At 43.4% G+C, this 21,271-nt stretch overlaps 1 protein-coding gene across 1 annotated transcript in view; it reads right to left on the reverse strand.

Annotated features, from left to right (window-relative positions):
- Positions 1–21,271, reverse strand: part of DENND2C (DENN domain containing 2C) — a 463,255-nt gene that overhangs the window by 40,332 nt on the left and 401,652 nt on the right. Inside the window, exons 15-17 of the mRNA XM_069633399.1 lie at positions 18,293–18,334; positions 17,461–17,566; positions 13,241–13,480 (exon numbers count right to left, since the gene is read on the reverse strand). Coding sequence (XP_069489500.1) covers positions 13,241–13,480; positions 17,461–17,566; positions 18,293–18,334 — 388 coding nt within the window. The remainder of the gene's footprint in view (positions 1–13,240; positions 13,481–17,460; positions 17,567–18,292; positions 18,335–21,271) is intronic.

A 21,271-nucleotide genomic window follows, 5' to 3' on the forward strand; every position in this document is an offset into this window, starting at 1 on the left:
TGAAAGTACAAGGGAGCGAGGCCAGGCAAATACACAAAGGGTGGACATAGAGAAACTTACAGATGATCTAGAATCAAGACTGTCGATAGCAAAAGATGAGCTCTCGAGGATAAAAAACATATGTGAACGGACAGCACTGGATACAACTAGAGCTGGACGTACGTCTAGAGCCTCAGAGGAAAGCAGAAGGCCCGAAGAGGGGTGGAAGAAGGGCGAGATCCTGTTTAGGATTGAGGAAGAACCAACGCGAATAATAGAAGTAGGGACCCGAGAGGAAGATGGTGGTGACGAAGAAAGGCTTGGGGGACTTAGAGAGGAATTACTATGTGATATTAGAGAAGAGCTAGACGAAAGCGACAGATTGAGTATGGCAATAGGAGGGGGAAGCGAGGGGGAGGAAGGTGCATGTTCTATGAGAACCCTAGATGATGAGTGGTCGGGACGACTAAGGAACAGAGTGGGGAAAATGGCATCAATGGGAACATCAGCAGCCAAAACGGGTCCGGACGCAACAACGAAAGGAAAGCTACAGCTCCCGTTGATACATAGGGGAGGAGGAAGGCCTAATTATATCCCATGGGCACAGATGGATAAAGCTAATTTATTAAAGCTATTGCCCCCATTATCAGGAGGGGCTAGTAAGTGGATATACGCCTTCGAAAAACATACAGCTGGGGTACCCCTAGCTGTAGGAGATGTAAAAAGCCTGCTCGTATCAGCGGTGGGCGACCAGGCTGAAAGAGTATGGGTTAAAGCCGGTTTCCCGGGAGTAACATTAGATTGCGACCGCCATGATGGGGCCTCCTTTAACACAGTGCGTGCGAGGGTGTGGGACGCCTTACGCGAAACATTTCCAGACACACCTGACTTACAGTCCGTGATGCAGTGTGCCATGAATGACGGGGAGGAGGCTATGGATTACATTTTTCGGGTCCAAGAGATGTGGAGAGCGGAAACGGGCACGCCCTGGTATCAATCGACCTCTTTATTTTACTTCATTATAAAAAGGGGGCTCCCAAAGGAAGTGCAGAAGGCGCTTGACAAAATAGCAGGTATAGAAGCAAAGGGATGGCCGGAAATTCAGAGCATAATAGTACACCATTGTAAGCGAATAAAGGAGAGGGAGAAGGAGGTGGCGCAGAAAAGATTGGCAGACGAGGCGAAGTTGGTGCAGACAAAGTTAGTGAAGGTTGCAGCAGCAGTAGCCGCGCTCCCACACAGCAGGGAGGGGGAAGATGAGGAGGAGGGGCTGATAGCAATACAAGGAAGGATGGCAACTAATTGGGCGGGAACAGGACAGCGGCAGTGGAACGAGCAGGAGCAGGGTGGAGGTCCGCAGTGGCAAGAGTGGACCCCTCGAGGGGGACGAGGTGGGTACAGGAGCCGAAGAGGAGGTGGACCACAGGGGTACGGGGGAATGGGAGGAAGTGGATGGCAGGGTCCCAGGGGCCCTCAGGGGAGTTGCTGGAACTGTGGGCGATGGGGACATTACTCCAGGGAGTGCAGAAGTAGACAAAACAACGGGTTCCAGGAGGTAGAACAGTATGGCCATCCCCACCCGGGAAGCCCATATGGCCTTCCGATGGGACAACAGCAACTGAGAGACCCAAGCCAGGGTAACACGAGCCAGCAACAGGGACCCCAATATAGAACACAGAACCACCCACAAAACATGCCTCACAACGACAGCATGCAATATACACCAGGCAACCCTTTCGCGACAGCAGCTAACGGGGCCCCCGCACCAGCACCTTATAACGGCATGTCAGTGGTCTCAGGTAACGTATTTAATGAAGGGGGGGCCATGAGACACCCCGCATAGGACAGCCCACAGAGAACACTTGCGTGTCCAGTTCTATCTACCACCCACTGTGCAGCAGAGGAACCATTGGTGGGGGCGCAGATAGGAGACAGGCAATTTATATTCATGGTTGATTCGGGAGCGGAGAAATCATGTGTCAGAGAGGGCCGATTCCCGTTATCTAACAGGAAGTTAGAGACGCAGGGGTTCTCTGGGGCTGTAATTGAAGTTCCTTACACAGAAGCTTTGGATGTAACCATAGGGGGCAAGACCGTAAAAGCACCCTTACTGTACTATGAACAGTCCCCGATAAATTTGCTGGGGAGGGATCTTATGAGTAAACTTAACATGACCATATCATTTAACGAAGGAGGAATAGTGTGTTCTACACCCGGGATATGTCCCTTGCGTGCAATGTTGGTAGTGCAAGCCTACACAACCACACAGGAAATACGAGGGCTGCCACAAAAGGAAGAGATGTTTATTGCAGGGCTAAAGACTTTGGCCCTCATAGTCCCAGAGCTAAAAAACATGGATTGGAGGATTCCAGCAGAATTCCTCTTCCGCCCCATAGTGTGGCCGAATGCAACACCAGGATCCGTGGTGTCGTTGGATTTGCACGCGGTGCAGGTATCAGCGAAACGGATCGCTGTGATTGGAATGGACAGAGAAGGATGTGAGTGGCGCACCGTACTGTGTACAAACGCCAACCTTGCCTTACGCGAGGTAACAGATGAGGATCTCTTTTCAGACACAGAAGTAGAAGGTGAGATAGTAATGGAAATAGCGATGCCCTGTGACATTTTGATCCAAGCCAGAGAGATCCCCGTCCAATTAATGGCAGTGGTAGGAACACCACCGTCATTTTTTGATGACGACATGAGGCTAGTACCAAACAATTTATGGACAACAGGCCCACATGATGTAGGGCTGTTGCATGGAGTACAACCTGTGAGAATAAACCTAAAACAAGGAGCTATCTTACCAAGAGTTAAACAGTATCCATTGTCCCGTGAAGCTGAAGAAGGGATAAAAGAGACGATAAATGCACTACTAGTACAAGGAATAATAGTGCCTTCAAACTCCCCATGTAACACATGTATTTATCCAATCAAAAAAGCAAAGGGGGGATCTTGGCGGATGATACAGGATTTACGCCCCCTCAATGATGTAATACAAAAAGAGTTCCCTCTAGTCCCGAACCCTGCATCCATACTATGCAGTATCCCAAGAACAGCATCACATTTTACAGTAGTGGACTTGAAAAACGCATTTTTCTCGATCCCTCTGGCTGAAGAGAGTAGATACCTTACAGCGTTCACACTGGGGGGAAAAAGATATGAACACTGCAGACTGCCACAAGGATACTGTGAAAGTCCGAGCATATTCAACCGCATATTGCATGAAGACTTGGGAAACCTATCAGTAGAGAGTACTATTATTCAGTACGTGGACGATTTATTGGTGTGTGCACAAGACAAAGAAACGTGTAGAAAAGATTCAACAATGCTCCTGACTTTACTGGCCAACAAAGGATACAAGGTAGACAAGGAGAAGCTACAGTATTGTCTGCCTGAGGTCCTATACCTGGGACAGCTCATATCGAAAGATGGAAAAAGAATAATTCCCGACAGGGTAGAGGCAATAAGATCGGTAGGAGAACCCACAACAGTGAAAGATATGCAGAAATTTTTGGGGATGTGCAATTATTGCCGAGCATGGATACTAGACTATGCAGCATATACCAGGCCCCTCCTACAAGCACTCAAAGAAGCACAACAGGAGAATGTAAAAATAAAATGGTCAGAAGAAATGAGCACATCGTTCAAATCACTGAAAGAGCTAATTTCAAGCGCTCCAGTACTAGCAAACCCTGATTATGGACACGAATTTTACCTATTATCCCATTGCAAAGGAACACTTATGACAGCGGTGCTGACACAAAAGACATCCTTAGGACACAAGCCCCTAGCTTACTATAGTGGTACTTTAGATGCCGTGATGCAGGGTCATTTCGCGTGCGAACAATCGCTCGCAGCAGCCGCATTTGCGATTGAAAAAAGTGCCACAATAGTAATGGGATGCCCTGTGACATTGTTTGTGGAGCACTCATTATTTGCAATACTTGAAAGATCAAAAAGCACACTGACCACACAGCGGGCAACAGCATACGAGATTATATTGTCCAGCGCCAACATTCACATAGTGAGATGTAAAACAGTGAACCCCGCCACATTCATTACAGAAGCGTGCACAGTAGAAGACATGCAAAATCACGATTGCGCAACCCACACAGGAGAAGGAGGGGAGGGCACAGTGGTGTGTGAAAACGCTCTCAGCGAGGGGGAAGTGTACTTTGTGGATGGGTCCGCATCAATTGATATGGACACGGGAGAAAAACACGTTGGCATGGCGGTAGTGAGATTAGAGGAAGGTGAGTTTGAAACATTAGTACAGTACCGCCTCCCGTCGCATTACTCTGCACAGGCAGCAGAACTGGTTGCGCTCATAGAAGCACTACACGCAGCAAAGGGCTGTGCAGTTACAATATACACAGACTCAGCTTACATGACAACGACCGTACATGGAGGTCTAGCAAGATGGGGCCGTAGGGGTTTCAGAAGGGCAGATGGAACACCAGTGCAGCATGCAGAATTGTTAAAAGAATTAATTGAGGCCCTACAAAACCCTACTGCCGTAGCAATAGTGAAGTGCCAGGCCCATACCTCCAACTCAGACGTTGTGTCTTTAGGGAACGCGGCAGCAGACGCCGCCGCCAAGGAGGCTTCCTATTTTCAGAAATACGACACCGGTGAGTTCATGATCAAGAACACAACAACCAAAGAATTGTCAGAAGGGTATAACATGATGCCCTTATCACAAATACTAGAATTACAGGAAGGAGCTAGTGCAGAAGAAAAACTAACATGGACGAAACGGGGATGCAGCCAATCAGGGACAGATCTACTATGGCGGCAAAATAACTCAGGGAAAGTGGTGATGCCACTACAATTACTAGAAGTTGCATTTCAACAGTTACACTTCCCCGCACACAACACCAAGCAGCACATCGCAGCAGAGATACAGGAAGAATGGTTTGTGCCCTGTCTCCAGGAACATGTGTCTCGATTAGCAATGGAATGTACAACATGCCAAATATACAACTCAGGAATGACATTACGAACACTCCGGGGAACAATTCCCAAACCCATTGGCCCCTTCAGAGAACTGCATATAGATTATGCTGACATGGGGGAAAGGTGTAATGGCTCGCGGTACATGATCGTGGTGGTGTGCCCATTTTCAAGGTGGGTGGAAGCGGGACCATGTGCGCGACCTGATGCCAAAAGCGCCGCCAAGTTCCTAGTGAGGGAAGTGTTCCCGCACTGGGGAATTTGTGACGTAATACGCTCAGACAACGGCTCTCACTTTGTGAATGAACTTTTCAAGGAAGTTACCACATTATTGGGTATAAAACATAAATTATGTTCGATTTATCATCCACAAAGTAATGGCGTAGTGGAAAAGATGAACGGCCTGTTAAAAGGCAGACTATCAAAACTATGCTTCTCACTAAAGAAAAATTGGATTTACTGTCTACCCCTGGCCCTATTTGAGTTGAGAAATCAACCAAGTAAAGACCACCACTTGTCCCCACACGAGATCGTGACTGGGAGACGAATGAACACAGCACACTCCCCACTGCGTGAACACTCAGATGCTCACAGAAGCGCCGCAATATTGGGGGATGAGTTCACAGACTACCTAAGAAAATTAACAAGGGCAGCGCGCGCAATATCGAAGCAACTCTCCCCACCCCTCACCAGAGAAGAGGGAAATGTAACAGGATGTGGCGCAGAGCCAGAGCAACAGCTACAGCTAATGCCAGGCGACTCAATTTATGTCAGAAGCTTTGTGCGTCGGTGGAATGCACCACGGTTCCACGGCCCATACGAAGTAATATTTTGCACGCCCACGGCAGTAAAAGTGAAGGGCTTGAGATATTGGGTGCACTTAACCGACGTACGAAAAGCATACAGCAATGTACACGAGGAAATAGAGGAGGAGGCACAGACAACAGCAAACGATGCAAATGAGTAAGATGTCTAAATATCGACTTGCGTGAGTGTGTGTGTCAACACTGGACCTGAATGGAATAATGTCAGCACTGGAATTGAATAAAATAATGACTGACAAGGATATTACAAAAAAAAAAAAAAAAAAAAAAAATGTGTATATATGTGTGCTTTCTTTCTTTTTGATGAGTGGTACGTAATTAATGAAATAAAAATGTTATAACTTGAATACATCCTTGTCTGTGAATACCCCTCCCCCGCACCCCCACCCGCTTCCATTCCCCGTCAAATGTATTGGCACAGATGGTGCCAGCAAAACGTTTACATGCATGCACTTAATGCACTTTTATATCTCAAACAGGAGCTTCCATGGCATCTAACGGGCAGCCTGCAACGGATAGAATTAGTAGAATGAGAGAATTAGTATATGAAAGATGTAGATATTCGTATGAGTGTGGATTATCAGCATGCATCACATTGTTTTTTATGATAATGTTTGGCTTGGTTACGTATTGGTTTATAGCGTTCATCTCTATCGAGATGTACGAGGGGGGAGGAAGTAATAACACTACTGGACCAATTAACAGTACCACCGGGCCCAACGCAACTGCAAGTGTCAATACCAGGGAAGGTGATTTTTTGATATGGGACGGAACTGAACTTGTCTGGGGGTATCATACCACACCATCAAGTGTTGTGACCGCACAAAGAGAAAAGCCACATGGTGAAATGCAGAGCAACACAGTGTCTCCACCAGGGGTATCCAGTTACAATGCCCATAGTTCCAACGATCGAAACCCGTCTGCCATATCATGGTTGTATGACACCCCCACCAGCAAACTTGCCAACATTCCAAAAAACAATCTGCCAGACAGCGTCAGAAAAGAAAACGAAAAGCTACTAGAAATGTACGAAATACTATATGATGAATGGGCCAAGGGGGGCGGGAATGAGGAAGGGGGGTCTAGTTTGCCCAATGATCAGGGGGTTGGGAAGTACATGAGTAACAAGAATGCCCGACGAAAGAGAGAAACAGGGAGGAAGAAGTATGATGAGTACTATGGGCTAGGTCTAGATAAGATGGAAGACCCACGACACCCCCATCAAACAAATAAGTGGTATGCAGACATGAGTGCCACAGCTAAACAGACAACAAACGAAAGCTGTTATGTCTGTTCCCTCATCCCCCATGCATCAGGTACACCTAAAGTGTTACTACCCAAAGAGTTGCCTATTGTGGATGCCCAATGTCTCCTTCATCTCATGCTGTGCAGGATTAAGAACACCTTCCAGGCACACGAAGTGACTTTTCAAATGTTGCAGAACGAGAAAACGTGTTACCCAAAAACGGCAGGAGTAGTATGCTTGAAAGAACCATTTTTTGTGATAGGAGGGACACTTTTTTCTGACAACAAGCAGAAGGATGAAGAAGTACTGTGCAAAGCGGAAGCACTAAAAGGTGTGGCACCGGACAGATTACAGTGGATAGAGAAAACATGTACACCAGTATGGAGAGAACACATTTCAAAATTAACTTGGGTAACTGCCATTGAAAAGCCGTTCAAACTACAGAGCGAAATGGACTATAAGCTGTGCTTTAAAGGAGAAGGGAGAACTCCCATGGGAACAAACTCAAACTGCAACAAGACCCTCACCATCCCAGACCTAAAGAAAGGGACAGCGGCCCTGATGGACACATACTGGGTGTGCGGCAAACAGGCATACCTACACCTTCCCCAGTCATGGAGTGGCAGCTGCTCAATGGCCACTCTGCATTCGGCACTAATGGTGATACCAGAAAGCCACATCGATGGGAGCAAAAGGACACAGGAGCGCATGCAGAGTGTGGCTCAACCAACTGCAGAGTCACAAATATATGTTCTGTCTTCTGGAAGCAAGGAAGAAGCGCTGACCCGTAACAGGCGAGCATCAAATTACATATCAAAGGCATCATCAGAACTATTGGCTCAGATCCCAGATAAATATCGATTATTCAGCTCAGCAGAAACATTTTTTGCCTCACTCGTCTCAAGTGTCCAAGCAAGGGCAAACGCAAAGTGGCTCCAGATAACACGCTGGGAATTGATTCAGTTGGCGAACGACACTGAAGAAGGATTCAATATTATCAAAGTAGAACTAAGAGCTTTACGACTAATGACCATGCAAAACAGGTATGTTCTGGACCTGTTGACAGCGATGGACGGTGGTGTTTGCCGAAAAATAGGAAGTGCCTGCTGCACTTTCGTACCTTCTGAAGACACAGAGAACGGCTCCCTGTCCCATGTGATCGAAGCAGTCCACAACCTAGGAGAAAAAATGAAAATGGAAGGCGGAGCAGAAGCAAGTACCTGGTTCGACAACATCTTCTCCTGGGTTCCCTCATGGCTTGGAACAACTGTAAAATTTTTAATACCAGCTGTTGTGTTCCTCCTTCTACTTTTTTGCTTGTGCCAGATGGGTCTTCGAGTCTGTGCTAACGCAGTACCAAATGGTGCAATGATGATGGTGACAATGGGCAACTCACACGGTACAATAAAAAAAATGCAAGAAGCACAAGTACAAACAGGGATAGATAACTCGCCCAGGTACCAACTGGTGCCCATATACCACGATAAAGATATTGTAGATAAGTTGTGGCACACCACCATCAAAGAGCCCCGTATACTAGAATGGTATGAGGAAGTTTGGGTAGATTTGGAAGCAGATGGTGGGTGCATATATCTAACGTGTACTCCAGATGAATATGCCCGGAGAGGTGAGAGCTTAAGAGCAGTGTGCAGGGCATGGATGCCCATCAAAGGAACTCCGGCATGGGATGAGGCAGTGATGGACGAGGCAGAATGTAGGAGGATAGAAGATTTAAAGAATTCGTTACTTTAGTAACGAAAGGGGGGAAATGTAGGGGAGGACTGGTCCAAGACGACCCCCCTCGCCTGCACTTTCTCCCCAGGTGAGGACTATGGCTCTCTTGGGCGTCTCCTCATGCCACCCGGGCCCAGGTGGTGGAGGGCTCACCCACTGGAGACATTGCCCGCACGCATTAATTGCCCACACGTATTAAAATTTAGTTAGGCCTAGACACCATTTTTGTCTGGTAAGGATGGTGTGAGCTCAGCGCACTGTAGCACGGCCCCCACCCTTGGAGGGTTTCAGTCATCATTGTTGCCGCAGCACCCTGGTAGATCCGCTGCGAGCCCGTTCCCACGAACCAAAAGAACATGAGCTAGTGTAATGCACTGACATTGTAACAGTTCACCTCCCGCAGTGTATCGTATCATCGCTCCCAGCCTGACCCGGCCAGCAGGCCTAAGCAAAATGAAATGAACAATAAAATGGTCATCACAGGCCCGACAATCCTCGTATATTAATGTTGAGACTACTTGCAAAAGATGCTTTCCTCTCATAAAACCCCTTATATTGTAAAAACCTGTAAGATGTATAATTACAAGAGATCATGCCCCCATGATATAAGCGATGATGAACATATATCATTGCAGTTGGGTGCTAATAATGACGGAACGCACCAGGAATCTAGTTGTTACGAATATTACTGAGAAAACTTACACCTCATGGGCTCGCGCCATACCTGAACTAATGCTGCTAGAATATACGAGGAAATGAATGTAACCAGACTGTGGATCTCATGCGAAGGATGCGCAAGAAATGCACTTGTTATGTGTGTATGTCTAAGCTTCTTATGTGCCACCACCGTCACGTACAGTGGCGAGTCATTTCCTATGTATTCCACCAACCCGACTACTACCTCACTTACTGCAAATATATATGCATATAATTAAATATTGTAGTTGTTAAAACATAGTGTACGAATACGGTGTTCAGACTGGGTATAATCGAGACACATCCAGCAAAGTTGAAATGCATGTTTTAAAAAGGATTTGAATAAGTATTATAGAATGTTCAAATGCTTAATGTTTTTACCTAACTCAGCAACACACGAGGGAGATACCTTTGTGAAATACTTGCAAGGCCATTCCCCCTCCCACCCTGTGAGGGCTGCCAAAGGCATGAGAGCAGAGACCGCGCCGCGCTGCTTTACCTCCCCCAACCAGACTGGAGCCGCTTCAAAGATTTGTAACCCCCTCTGTAGCACCCAAGGCCACCACCTGCCACCTGCATTATTTACAGCACAGCAGTAAACCTCTGCCTGAACGTACGCGCCCCCTCGTAAACCTCACAACCCACCGGACCACCTCAGACTTATGGCCCTGTGCAATAAAGACACCCAACACTTTGACAACAAACAGCGGAACATCCATAACAACTTCTAACAAAGCAGAAAGACATGTACCGCCCGTGCCAGGCCCTGAAGCTTAGCCCCTCGACCTATGGCCCCGGTCAACAGGACACTGGTAACCATGCCCTGACGTATTACCTCCAGTCCCCTCACAAGGTGCATTCCTCCTGTGTTGCATTAACCTGTTGTATAACCTAGTATAAGATTTACTGAAGAAGATAAGGCTAAAAATGCTCGAATGACTGCGGTGTGCATGGCATAGGGCTAATAAGTCAGGAAGAGACATTCATCTCTGCCACTGGCCACGATGGCCCCACAACACCGCCTGGATGAACTCCGCCACCCGGCCAGGCCCAGCCCAACCCACGAGGCTGCCCAGTGACGTCTTCCAGCCAAAGCCAACCACATCACAGCAGCACCTATAGTTAGTCGTCGCCACCCAATCCCCATGAACTTGTGCCCCCTATAGTGTGTAGGTTCTTATGACGTTTTTTGTAAATATATACGCCTGTCTTTGCTATTGTCAGACAGAGCGCTCTCGGAGGTTGCAGAGTTCTTTGCATGCCCTATTCTGATTGATAAACTCCCATTTACGCTCACCCGCACTCTGTCTTGGCCTTATTCCCATTTTGGGAGAGTCCTTCATTGTCTCTCATTGCGGGGAGGATCGTGCTGGTTGGGGACGCTTGCCTTCAACTGCCAGGAGTCCCACATGGGCTCCTGTGCAGAAACCAACACGGAACACACATGATAAGGGAGTACAGGACAAGGACATGGAGGCCCTGTCCCTCCAATGCATTTCCAGCATCACAATGACATCACTGGTGACATCACTAATTAAATCATCTATCACTGATGGCCTCAGACATAAGATGACTCAATTATACTTGAAAATATTTTTTATCAAGGGATGGTAGAAATGTATACATGTGGTTTGTGCCATGTGTAATTGGCATTTCTAATATATGTTCTGTTCAGTCTCCTCCCTTCTTCATCCCCCCTTGAACATTAATTTAATTCAGCAAATAAGCTGATGCAATTATCTTCTAAATATTGTCCATCCCATTCATAAGGTAAAACCTTAGTAATTCATAAAAGGCAACCTATATTTTATAACACCATAATCACCAAGTACATTTCAATAATTAGAAATGTATTCCCATAAAAAGGATATTTTTTATTTTGTTTTCTAAGACAACATTAAGTGTGTTTAAAAGGATTAACAAAAAATAAATGTAATGCTTTGCTGGATAATAACTAGTCTGTTCTACTTATTTTCCCTATGTGCCTGTGTACAGTTTGGGTACATTTTGGGATAAGGTATATTGTAAAGAATTGCCATACAATATCAACCTGTTAAGTTTACATGTATAATACCTACATTTAATAGGTACTGTGTGGAATCTGCAATCACTCTCTGTTTTGAATGATGATTCACCAAAATGATTTGTATTTCTAGGCCTCTCAACTATTCATCCACTGCAAGTTTTGAATAGCGCATACATAGTTGGAGATTGGTAATATATGTAATTGACTTTAATATGAGATGTAATGATATGCCAAATATTTCCATTTATGTGATTTCAGATGATAAAGAATGATATGTGTTTGTTTTAAAGACCTCTAATACATTAGGGAAACAGAACCAGATCGGATCAACATGGTGAAAGGGAACAGTAAATCCGTTAATTAATTAGGACACTTGTGTTTAGCCCATTTTAGTCAGTTGAACCACGTGTAGAGTAGGTCTATTTGTACAACAAAACATTGTTCTAGGTGATTGATGTATATAAAAAGGTGCAAGTTTTTGTCAATTTTGAACTGCCTAGTTTTCATTTGATTACTTGTGTTATTTTATTGATTTAACTTTTCAATTTTGAATTCTTTGATTGATGGTGTAAATTTGGAATTGGCTCAGACTCCTACTATAGATATGAATATCCCAATTTACATTTTTATTGGGTTCCACCATTTATTAACAGGTTAAGTATGCAGGATAGGTCTAACAAGACTCCTCAGGTCAAGTAACGAAATCCGCCTGGAACCAAAACCATACCTCAAGAAAAATCTTGGAGGCACCTCCTTCTACCACTTAGCCGCAAAAACCTGGAACAACATCCCGAAAGAAATAAGAAACACCAAAAATCACCTAAAATTTAGGAAATTACTAAAAACCTGGCTCTTCAACACCACAGACTCCAACTGAAAACCGAAACAGAAAGGAAAGGGATGACTAAACAGAAGTGGACACAGACAACACCCATGAAGACAGAGTCAACAACTCACTGCAATCCCACCCAACACCCGCACTCACCCCTCAGTCGCCACCAGGCACCACTGTTGTGGAATTATTCAGGATATTGGCATTCACCACACTACCTTAGCTGGGGACACTTGGCCAATGCACTAGCCATATAATTGAGGAGTGAAAACAGGTAGGGCTGCTTGGGAGGCTGGAGAAAAAAAAAGGGATGTCGAAGGGCGTTCAAACTCAGTTCAGCACAAGGATGCAGGGGTGCTCCTGAACCCCACCTTGGGAGATCACAGAACCCGAACGCCTCAAAGTTAGGATAAAGATGCCAACTAACCAATTGCACTAACAATTTCCCCCCTCTGCATACACCTCGCATACTCCAAACCAAACACAACCACAAACCTACAACTCAGCAACCGCACAACCTTCACTACGTTGCAACAACAAAACAAAAACACACAGACTCGCACAACAGTACACTATGACTACCGGCCGAAAACACCCCAGGCTCAGCCAACGGACCCACCGGGCTGAGGCTGCCAACAACACATCACTGCTCTCTTGCACTTTTCCAGCTTGCTCCCACTACCCACCCCCCTCCCTGTTTCAGAGCCGCTCGAGCGCCAGGGGACCACTCCGGTGGTGATAGTGCGCAGTACAAATGTCCTTTAACATTAACCTTAACATATGCAAGCCCTATCTATTGCACAGGGTGTGGAAGCCCATTTAAACCTTGATTATGCGATAAGCAAAGATGAACAGGTTTTATGTTGCATTCCATATAAAATAGCTTCAACTATTCAATTTCTGCTGTCTTGTTCTCTGTTAGCAATTATGATGATAAAATGTCTCACCTTTCACCCCGCTTTTTCTAAGCTCCCGGTCCTGGGTGAAACCTGCAAACATCTGTGTTTCCATAAACAAGTCCAAGAACTGCCGCACACTGCGTGATGTGTGGGATTTGCGAAAGGTCTCCCGCTGGAAGACTCGCTCTCCTTTTTCATTGACGTACATGTGCAGAGAGTAGTGCCCCACAATCTCCACAAAAAAGCGGACAAAAGCCTCCGAAACCAGGGAATTCAGAGTTACGTCCTCTGCAGAAAGGAAAGAATTAGAATGGAAATGGTCAACAGCATACCACTTGGAACACATCTCATGTATTTATTTGTGACAAATTGTCTCAACATTGTACACAGCTGTATGCCAACTGCTGCTTGCGCATATTCTTTTACAAAAATATAAATTCTGCTTTCCATAAGAGAAAATAATAATTTCTAACATGTTAATTCCCAAAGCACACCTCTGTTAGGTTATCTTATGTTACTATCAGTACGGAAATGTGGTCTGAACTATTATAATACTTTGTGCCAAATCCTAGAAAATAAAATGTCTAGGAATGTAGACCAAGGTGTGACAATCAAATCTTGTGTCAACTAATTAGACAACTGAAAAGGAAAATCCCTGGTCAAATTGTAGCACCAATTTATCTTAATGTATTGAATGGCATGATATAAGCTAAATTGACAATGTCCTAATAATTAAAAGTAAAAGTGAAATAGCTGAAAAATTAATTTATGTATACATCTACGTCATTTAAAATATATTTGTAACATTCATTTTCAATTGTTGTGATCCAGAATCAAAAATCAAGCTCATCAAATTTTCAGTACAAACAGTTGAATTAATAATGAATTTTATTCTGGCAAAAATACAGTGATAACATGCAACATCAATTACATTGGTAACCATATATTAATGGCAGACCATTGCTCATTTTAAGTCCTATTTGAATAGGTTCAATTTATCTTCCATAAAGATAATTTGACTATTACTCAAATTGTGTTCACGGGTTTAGTAAAAAAATGGTAAAAAGACTGATTTTCAACCTTAGGAGTTTCCGAAGGGGCAGATGCCCATGGATTATGATCTAAAAAATTGAAAAAGGCCTGTTGCCCATGGAATGTGGAAAACACTTGTTTCACCCAACAACCTTTCTCAAGCCTGATTACTGAGTTGCAATAATTGGTTCCTTATACCATGTTTGTAATGTTTTTATGAATAGCTGGCTAGCGCAAAATATATTTTGACATCTATTGTCCAATATTTATCAAAACTTGTCATTGTTGTGTTTAACACATTCTTCAAAAGCATGCAACGACACAAAGAGAGAAGAGAAGAAAACAAAGATGTTAGATTACTTTATGTATGATTCTACAATCATTTCTTTAGTTTCTTGATATTTGTTCTGTCTCTATTTAGGAACTTGAATCGATATACTTGGTAAGTTTGCGCCCATGTTACCATCATTTCACATTATAATAGCATTATGGTTTGAAGATCTTAATTACATTTTTCAAAAATATTGAAATATATGAGTTCCCAATATCGAATTAGTTTAGATAGCAAAAATACACTCTATTGTTTCCTAATGTATAAAAGTCAAAGAATAACACTTTGCTGGTAATGGACTTAAACCCCTCCTCTATTGGGGCAAAGTTTCATAATTTAGCAATTAGTTACACAACACAGTTTTTTTTTGATCTATGAAAAAATTATTTGCAAACATGAATGTTTTGATATTCTACATTAGGTTTTAAAACTTTTTTATATTAATAATTATAAGTGTAATGTATGTTGCATTATTCAGTTTAAAATTCCACGGCCAAAACAATGACCTTGACAAGAGAGAATGGGAAACCCCTCTCAGCGTGGGATGGGAGTGGTACAAGGGAGCAATCTAAAGCAATGCTTTCTCCTGAGGATTACTGCGGCATTTGAAAGGGCAACACCCGTGTGCCAGCATGCTTTTATGCAGTACCCATTTATCTCACACCAGACCTCCTGTACAAAATTCCTGCAAGACATGTTTTGTTTCTTTTAGGCACTGAACTTGAGAGAAGCAAAACAGCGCAGCACCAAAAAGAAAGAAGCGATCCAGCACCAAACTAGATCCGTAACTGGAAAGAAGAGACCTGGTCTCAAAGTAACGTTACAGCAGCTAATGGAACTGGTAGTTCACTGCAGGGTGAATGAGAGAGACTGGTGGAGAAACAACTACAGAGCGACAAGCAGAGCTGCACTGCTTTTCCCAGCGGCGAGCAAAGCAGCACAATGCTCTCCAGTGTATAGTGCATATTATAAAGAGGACATGGCAGTTTACGTTATTATAATCAAATCGCAATGAACCTGTAAGTATACTCGAATGCTGTACTTACATCAATAGTGGGATGTTTAACAGCCCCACCATGCTCTGCAGGCCCCAGCATTCGGTGATATGCCGCCTATTGGTGGCAGCCATATTGTGAATGTTTATATACGATTACCTAAATTTGTGAAGTAAACCTAGTTACGTGTGACGTCATCAATGCATACCATGATTATAACAATCCCATTTCAAGTTGGAATATTGATAGCTATATCGTGTGATATTTTAAGTTTAGTCGGTTCATATTTCTATGCAAATTAAGTCTAGTTATAATTGACAATATTATATTGATTATTTTTGTTATGTGTACTGTTTAATAACTCAATTTAAACAAATGAAATACATTGTGCCTTTGGTTGTTATCCGCAGCCATATTGTGCAGAGATTTCATTTAATGTACTATGCATCCTTATAGGTATTACAGTTCAATATATATACATGGTATATGTGATTATAGGATTCTTTGGTTGTCACTGTGCTATGTAGCTATGGAGATCTACAATGAAAATACAAACCAAAATTATAGATAATTTATTCTTAAACCTTAAGCCGATAAGAAGAGAACATCACAGTGTTCATTGTAATTTGTTGCTATAGAAAAACATTGATCTTATGATCATTGTTCGAGCTACAATGTGTAGTATATAAATTGCATATACATTTGGCTTCAAGTTATCTTAAATTGAGTTCTCCTTTGCTTTCCCTGAGTGAAGTTACTTGCTGGCCTATCTTGACGAATTTGATTGCTGATTTATCACCTTCTGAATGTTCATCTTGCCATTTGGGCAAGTAGCATCTTAGGATCCTTACTTCCAATTACATTAAGATGTGCCTATTAGGGGAGTTTCCTAAAATCCACTGTGACGTAAGACTTCATAAAACTATCACAATGGTTGATAGATCCCCAACTCTTACTATCAGTCTATACTAGATGGAACCTTGGAAGAGTGGCAGAGCAGTCAGGTTTATCATAAGAAGAACATGTGAGCTGTAGGTAAGTACACTGAACCCAGCCAGTAATGCAATTCAAAGAAACAATTACTCAATCAAGATAAAAGAAAAGCTAGCTGGGGTGTGCTTAGTCTCCGTTGGTTATTCAATGGTGAAGTGCAGCAGAGGCCACATACAAGGTCCCCGTGGGCCTCCCTATGACAGTATCAGAAATAGAATTTGTATGTAGCCAAACAGCGCAAAAGATCCCAAAATCAATCAATTTGTCAATGCTGATGCTAATTACAATTCTATTTAAGGTCAAAGTAGCATCTGAACAGTTGAATATGATTTATTGGTATTACAGCCACAGCCGACACGCGTTTTGACCAATTGGTCGTACTCAAGGTGAATTAGTCATAGGCATTATTCCTAATGTTGCTTGTGATAATCACGATTCAAAATTGTGCTTGGAGGTCGTCTGACACGATACAGTCCCATACTCCAAAGTTACTCAAAAGTCACAGATCCATCAACAACACCACAAATCAATGTTTGAGATGGTTTCCGCTTCCAGCGTACATTAGGCAATCACGTTCATAATTAATCTATCAAAGCTCCTGCATGAATTATCATGGCAATTCATATCTGTTATTATTATGAGGAAATAAAATGTTGGAAATCCTGTTCAAAACCACATTTAGAGTTAAGTGGAATGTGGTACAATGGGGGGGTACTATAGTTCTACAAAGCTAAATGCATTTCCCTCTCAATAAGTATCGGGTGGAATGCAGATAAAAGTGTGCCCTAACTTTAAATAAGGCCCTCCGAAAGAAGATAGGTTTTTAATTATAGTTAATTTCTATGCTTGCTCTGTATTTGTATAAAGCATCCAATTTTCGTGTGTCTTTTGTTTGTTGTCTGCATTTAGAAAATCACCTTCTGTGAAGTGCTGCTCATGAAATAAGATGTCGTTCCGTTGTTCGAGAATTTGCACCAGCGCAGCCTGGAGTTTGTGGGGTAGAATAGCATCCTCATCCGATACCTGCAAGTCATACCATAATAATACATGTTATTAAGCCTTCGTAACTATATATATATTTCATGAGAACTATTTCAGGGGGGTATTCCTATGCAGTAATGGCACTGATTGTTCGTAAGAGGAACTTGCTTTTGCTGCATAACCCCAGTCAAACCTAGGAGTCCCAGAGTATTTCAAGTTAAGACTGTGAAAGAGTGTGTCAAAAACTAGCAATAAAAGTAAAAGATTCATTATTATCAGAAAAAATAGCAGAAAAAACGGAAATAGATTCAACCGATGTAAATCCTGAAATAGAGAGTCCAATAGTTTAGAACCTGGTCTGGTCTATCCTTTGTATTTCTAGCCCTCACTTGAGCTAAATATCGGTTCTTGGTCTGTTCAATTAGCTGAATACTCACTCTAGAGCCAATTAGTTGATTGGCTAACAGCTAGAACTAAATACTACACCCTTGTTATATCTATTAGCTGATTGGCTGGAGCACAACAACGTACGTTAGTTAACGTTTCTGATGTTGTCAGTGTTAATAGCAGTCTGAATCCCCCTGGATTGGGTGAAATCAGCAGGATTAGACAGTGCTGATTATGTACTGGCCACTGAAGTGATGGCATGACATGGGGTCAAATAGTCTGGTAATCACAGTTGCGTGGCAAGTAGAAAGTATATTGCGGCGGGCTAGTACCATCCCCGGGACAAGAACTTGAAGGCCTCTTGCGGATTATCTGACTCACCTGTTGCCGGAAATTGCTTCTACAAAGATCGACGATTAGCACCTAGTCAACAGAAATAAACCATAACAATTATCAGCAGTAGACTCAGTAAAACATGAAATGTAATGCACAAATGACTGCCATTATTCATGTGACTACATAACTAAACACACATGTACTTAAATAAATTGATTTACAGCTGATGTACTAATGTATATCTGGCCAGGAATTTCCTAAAATACTTGGAGTGGCCATATCGGAAAATAGGACAAAGCAGTAAATCGAGATTAGTGTTGGTTGAGCTGTCGAAAGAGGAGAGCCTGACCTATCTGGACAAGTCTGTTGAGGACTCATCAGCAATTATGTCTCCGGTTCTAGGCTTCGAGATAAGGGCCCTGGTGGAAGCAGCATGGTCACCTCCACCTCCAATCCAAGTCACTCTCTGATTTGTGGAACAAGCCAAAGATGACCGAGAGGCAAAAATCTGCCTGTGGAAGTGTTCATCCCAGGCAAAATACTCACACCAAGTGCTGGTGGCTGCCTGTCACTTCCTCAAGCAGAGGTTCACCAGTGTGGCACTGCTTCCGAGGTCTCAGGGATCCCATAAGGATTCACTCGCTGAGCCATGCACCTGGAGATCCGCTTTTGCCTCCTCCTCCTCCTACTATACGGCAGCTCGCAGAGATATTTGCCGGGCTCCTAGCCTGAATCAAACAGCTCATATAAGGGGCACCACAGAATGCTCTTAATCTGTGTGGGGTCCCCCAGAGCCTCTGCTGACTTTGAAAATGATATAATATTTCAGCATTAATAATGATGTAGCCTAGCATAGCATGTGAAGTTATACTGTGTGTTCACTACTCAGCTCTGCTAGCCTTTCTGTAATGGGCTGGAATATCCATGGGAGTGGCATGGCACTGTGGTGACTGGCCGGCTGGTAGCATACTACTGCGGGATAAGCACCATTGCTGTCCTGTGGTCTGCGCCTGCCGATTCTGCTCTAGGTGTCGATCTCTTGAGAGGGCAGTGACAGTCAAAAGTAAACATGAAATGGACTCGTCTTTAGGGCTATGGAATCTGTGTCCTTTTCATTTCCACAATGTGTGGGTTTAGGGTTCAGTACCTCCCTTTTAGGGCCAGTCATGCTGCAGAACCCATCACATCCATACATTGGCTAGCGCAGGCCACGTAATCACCTGTTATTCATATGCCTATTTGGCAGTCACAATTAAGCCTGCAATACAGATTCAGGACTTCAAAAGAAGTTCTAGAATACAATAACACTATGCTGCTGGATTTGGGCAATGAAACCCATTCCCAGGAGACATGAGCTAAACCTAGAGGATGCATGGAGGGCACACACGCATTAGGAACCGGGAGATAGTCAGGCATATGGCACTCTCCAATAGACCTGGAAAAGGAGCTGTAATGGTCTGTCTACGAAGGATATTTTTAGATTCATAACTATGATACAGCAGCCAGCCAGGCACATCGATTATTAAAACGATTGCATGAAGAATCTTTTCAAAAGCGACCTCAAACCCGATAATAAAAATAGTATTATTGATCATTATCATGAATAGTCAATTTTCCACCATCACTCAGTCTTTTACTTTACCTTTGGGAACCTTATTCAACCCTTTTGGTTGTATCTTTTTGGAGTCATGTTTTCCTCCACTTCAGTTTAGTATGGCAGCACGCAGCACTTTCTGTGCAGTGTGGCTGGGAGCTGCTTGAGCTGCCCTTTTTATTTTCCTTGTGATCATTAATGTTAACAAGGACAGGGGGGTATCTTATATCCTACCTGACTTTTATGTTGTGGAAGCAGGGCAGCCCACCTTATGTGGCGTGCTGAGGGGACACAATGTATCCCTCTTCCACTTCTCCTGTAACCTTCTAGTTACAGTGACAGGTTCTCCTGTACCGTTCTAGTTACAGTGGATGATTTCTACCCACTTTGTGTGAACTATACACGCAGGCTGCTATTGCAGCTGCGGTAAGGGGCACATGGGTCACCATTGACCTAAACATGGCGGCTGTACTTTTTTTTTGTTGCCAACTTCTGATGACCTGTCTGTTCTTGAGCCTTCTTCTACCTACTTGGGTGGTGGAAGTCCTGCTAGGTCTTTTGTCTTTGATGGACTTCCTCGTGAAACTTTACACACAGGCCAAACCTAAGAGTTGGAGCCCTATACATCTACAGTCCAAGCCCCCTAACAGTAGTTATTTATTATGTGCAGAATGATAAGGCCCACTTAATTATTATCATAATAAATTATGACGGGAAGGCATAGATACGTATTAACACAACACAACGTTGTTGGTGGAGCTGGTGGGAAACTAAGGCAGGTAAATTGGCAGGTGGAAGAAGCGGTCAGATAACATGAATGTGCTTAATTGGAAAAGCTTATGAGCGAGAGAGGAAAAAGTAAATGCACAAAGGGCCTGGATAATGAAACAGCGCATTGTGTGGGAGGTTGACAGAGCGGCTGCGCGTCGATGATAACAAAATGAAGCGGTCCTGAATGTTTCCATCTTGTTGACATGTATGAATGTAAAGTGGGGACTGTATAGCGCCAGAAAACATTCCAAAAACATGGGCAGAGTAACCAGAATTCATGCAGGGATATGAAAATTGTGAACTAATTAAAGTGTATTACGAGCATTTTAAAAAGATGGCTGGCATGTTTGCTGAAATAGAATGAAACATATCTTGATAGATGATGGGGACCACACTTGAATTTAGATTGTGAACCAATCCATAACATACCTGAGCACATTAGTAAAGGGAGAAAAGAATTCTAGATAGGAAAATCATCAAGAATGAGGCAAGGATTACAGTAAATGAAAATTGGAGCTAACAGTGTTTTGGCGAATAGAAGTAAGTTGTGTATTGAAAAGTTATGATTCACGAAAAAGGCTGCATTTTACAGAGGGTATAGCGTTCTTTCATCGTTGGATGAAATTTCGTGGGTTTTTTTCCCCGAGGTTACTTTAACG

The sequence above is a fragment of the Ambystoma mexicanum genome, chromosome 13 (assembly GCF_040938575.1).
Source record: "Ambystoma mexicanum isolate Mex_15411 chromosome 13, UKY_AmexF1_1, whole genome shotgun sequence".
NCBI classification, from domain to species: Eukaryota; Metazoa; Chordata; class Amphibia; order Caudata; family Ambystomatidae; genus Ambystoma; species Ambystoma mexicanum.